Raw genomic sequence first — 3,542 nt, forward strand, 5'->3', positions numbered from 1 at the left:
TGGTGTACCTTACCAGTTATTTTGTGAAGGGGAAAGAGACACCACAATCAAGGAAGTCATGAACCAGCACCATTTGTTGAAAAGACTCCCATGAAGAAGTAAGGAGAGGGCCCTGATCCTGGAAAGGCTTGATCCAGCATTGTAGGAGAGTACCAGGACATAGAAAAGGGAGGGGGTAATTGGAGAATGGGTGGATAGAAGAGGGCTTATGGAACATATGGGGAGGGGGGAACTGGGAAAGGGGAAAGCATTTGGAATGTAAACAAAGAATTTAGGAAAAAAAGAGGAAGTCATGTCCTAAGTAAACCTTTAATGGGGCCATAACAGTCCTTTCTTAAAACAACAAGATAAATATTTTTAAGTTTATTTTCTAAAGGGATTAAGAAGGGCCAGGATCCTACAACTCATGGGACCACATGAAGCTCAAGAGGAAAGAAGACCAGAGAGTGGATTTTTCAGTCCTACTTAGAAGGGGGTACAATCAAGGGAAGAAGAGGGTGGAAGGGACTTGGGAAGAAAAAAACAGAGTATTGGGAAAAGAGGGGCAAAATCAGGTATGGGAAGAGATGGGGATGATATATAGAGTCAGGAAATTGAACAGAGGTGTATAGCAATGAGGGGTAATGACCAGCAAGTCCCAGATGCTATGAAAGCAAGAGGCTCCCAAGACCCAAAGAAAATTAGATTAGTTGAAATGCCCAAAAACAGGGAAGGAGAACCTGTAAAGACCATATCTAGGGGTTAGGCAAGGTCTCTGGTTGAAAGATGGGGCCACCCACCCATCTCCAAATTGTTAACCTAGAATTGCTTCTGTCTAAAGAAAATGCGGGGGCAAAGTGTGAAGCAGAGACTGAAGGAAGGGCCATCCAGAGTCTGCTCCACCTGGGTATCCATCCCATATACAGACACAAAACCAGAACACTATCATAGACATCAATAAGTGCTTGTTGACAGGATCCTGATATAGCTGTCTCCTGAGAGGCTCTGCCAGAGCCTGACAAATACAGATGTGGATTCTGCTCACAGTCAACCATCAGACTAAGCACAGGGACCCCAATTGATTTAGGGAAATGGCTGAAGGATCTGAAGGGATTTGCAACCCCATAGGAAGAACAAAATTATTAATCAGACCCACCCCAGAGATCCCAGACACTAAATCACCAATCAGAAGAGTACTCATGGAGGGACCCATGGCTCTGACCCTCTGGCAGCCTTTTTTTATAATAGCCAGAAGCTAGAAAGAACCCAGATGTCCCTCAATGGAGGAATGGATACAGAAACTGTGGTATATTTACACAATGGAATACTTCTCAGCAATGAAAACCAATGAATTCATGAAATTCTTAGGCAAGTGGTTGGAACTGGAAAATATCATCCTAAGTGAGGTAACCCAATCACAAAAGAATATACATGGAATGCAGTCACTGATAAGTGGATATTAATTAGCCCAGAAGCTCTGAATACTCAAGACACAATTAGCATATCAAATGATTCCCAAGAAGAAGCAAGAAGAGGGCCATGGTTCTCAAAAAGACTTGATCCAGCATTGTAGGGGAGTACCAGGAAAGAGAAATGGGAAGGGGGTGATTGGAAAATGGGTGGAGAGAAGAGGGCTTATGGGACTTATGGGGAGGGGGGAACCGGGAAAGAAGAAAGCATTTGGAATGTAAGCAAAGAAAAAAAAAAACCTCCTGTACCTCCAGCTCCCTGGGATCTGATGCCCCCTTCTGACTGCTATGAGCACTCACACTTGTTCCCCTTCCCCATGTTCAGAATTTCAAATGAACATAAATGATTAAAGGTAACGAAATAGTACCCCGGGCTGGCATGATTGTTCGTCCTGTACCAGGAAGCATGTTCATAGAAAACTGATGACATGAGTTTGAATCCCAGACTAGACTTGGTGGAAAGAAAGAACTAACTTCTGCAGGTTGTCCTTGCACACACACACACACACACACACACACACATACACACACACACACACACACACGCACTACAGTAAATGTCTTTGGTTAACAATCTTTTTCAGTGACATAATTTGCATTTATTATCCTTTTCTATTTTCAAAATAATAAATAAGAGACAGTGAATTTTCAATGACTAGAAAGTCAAAGGTGGATTCTGAGGGTGGAGGGAATAGGCAGAGATGTGGGCAGGGAGTGAGGGGAGAAGGTAAAATTATTCAAAGATAAATGTGTTAATAACAATTTAAATGATAAATAATAACTAAGATAATCATATTTTTGTTGGGAAATAATTAAATTACAAAGAGACACATTCATTTTTGTTTATAAAACGTGTTTTATTATTTGAGATATTTTTCCAAACAAGCCTAGAGCTCTGTGTTGTGATGACAGAGAGTAAGAGAGAACTGAGAGACTGAGCCTCAGTGAGCTGCAACCCCAGGAGGTTTTTGTTCAGCCCTGGAGCACTGTGGGAGGAAGCTCTCTACCTTGCTGACAGTAATAGATTGCAGCATCATCAGCCTCCACAGGATTGATGGTAAGGGTGAAGTCTGTCCCAGACCCACTGCCACTGAACCTGGCAGGGACCCCAGATGCTAGGTTGGATGCACCATAGATGAGGAGTTTGGGTGGCTGTCTTGGTTTCTGTTGGTACCAGTGCATCAAACCTATGCCATAATTATCTACACTCTGGCTGGCCTTGCAGGAAATGGTGGCCCTCTGCCCTAGAGACACAGCAAAAGAAGCTGGAGACTGTGTCAGCACAATGTCACCAATGGAGCCTGGAATGATAAACATACAGATTATTGTTATATTTGTATGAACACCTTCCCAGCAGAGGACCTTTTCATTTAAAAATTTCAAGAATACTGTGTCCATCATTGTAAGAAACCAGGAAATCACAGGGAATCAGGAAAGTTAAAAGTAATTACAAATGCATTAATATAATAATCAAGAGCCCCGAGGCATGGAAAGTCATGATGGCCACAGAAGTTGCTCCCAACACTTCTCTGCATCCTCACCTGGAACCCAGAGCAGCAGCACCCATAGCAGGAGTGTGTCTGTCTCCATCTCTGAGAGCTGGAAGAGAGGATGCTTCTTAGGCTCCTGGCAGCTGCCCTTAAAGGAGCCTGGGCTTTTGGATAATGACTCCATATGCAAATCAGCTCAGCAGAGTATGTGCGGCTGTTCACAGGGCACCTGCCCCTGTTTCACCCACAGGGTGTTGGTGTCAGCAGGAAATTTACTAGAGCATCACATGTGTATTAATGGAGACTTCTAAATACATCTTTTGAGTCAGGATTTCTCTACTTATTCTTGGTTGTCCTGAAACTCACTCTGTAGACCACATCCTTCTGTCTCTGCCTCCAGATTGAAGGTGTGTACCAGGATTGAAGGTGTGTACCACTCACACCCAGGTTTCTTTTTGCACTCTACTCTATTAAATAAGTACCCTCTAGCCTTTTGAGGTGTTAGGTGGGGGTGTAAAATTGTGGATGCAGTATGTAGAGAATGTAAATTATTTCAAGAACAACTTGATTCCTCAATATTTTACATATCCAATGAAAGCATTAT

The 3,542-nt window shown here is 42.9% G+C and overlaps 1 gene segment (V, D, J or C); it reads right to left on the reverse strand.

Annotated features, from left to right (window-relative positions):
- Positions 1-2,331: 2,331 nt before the first annotated feature.
- On the reverse strand, positions 2,332-3,137 carry LOC127677155 (Ig kappa chain V-III region MOPC 63-like). The segment is given in 2 exon segments: positions 2,332-2,749; positions 2,990-3,137. Coding segments are annotated over 2 exon segments (462 nt in total).
- Positions 3,138-3,542: the final 405 nt, after the last annotated feature.

This window comes from Apodemus sylvaticus, chromosome 2 (assembly GCF_947179515.1).
Source record: "Apodemus sylvaticus chromosome 2, mApoSyl1.1, whole genome shotgun sequence".
In the NCBI taxonomy this organism is placed as follows: Eukaryota; Metazoa; Chordata; class Mammalia; order Rodentia; family Muridae; genus Apodemus; species Apodemus sylvaticus.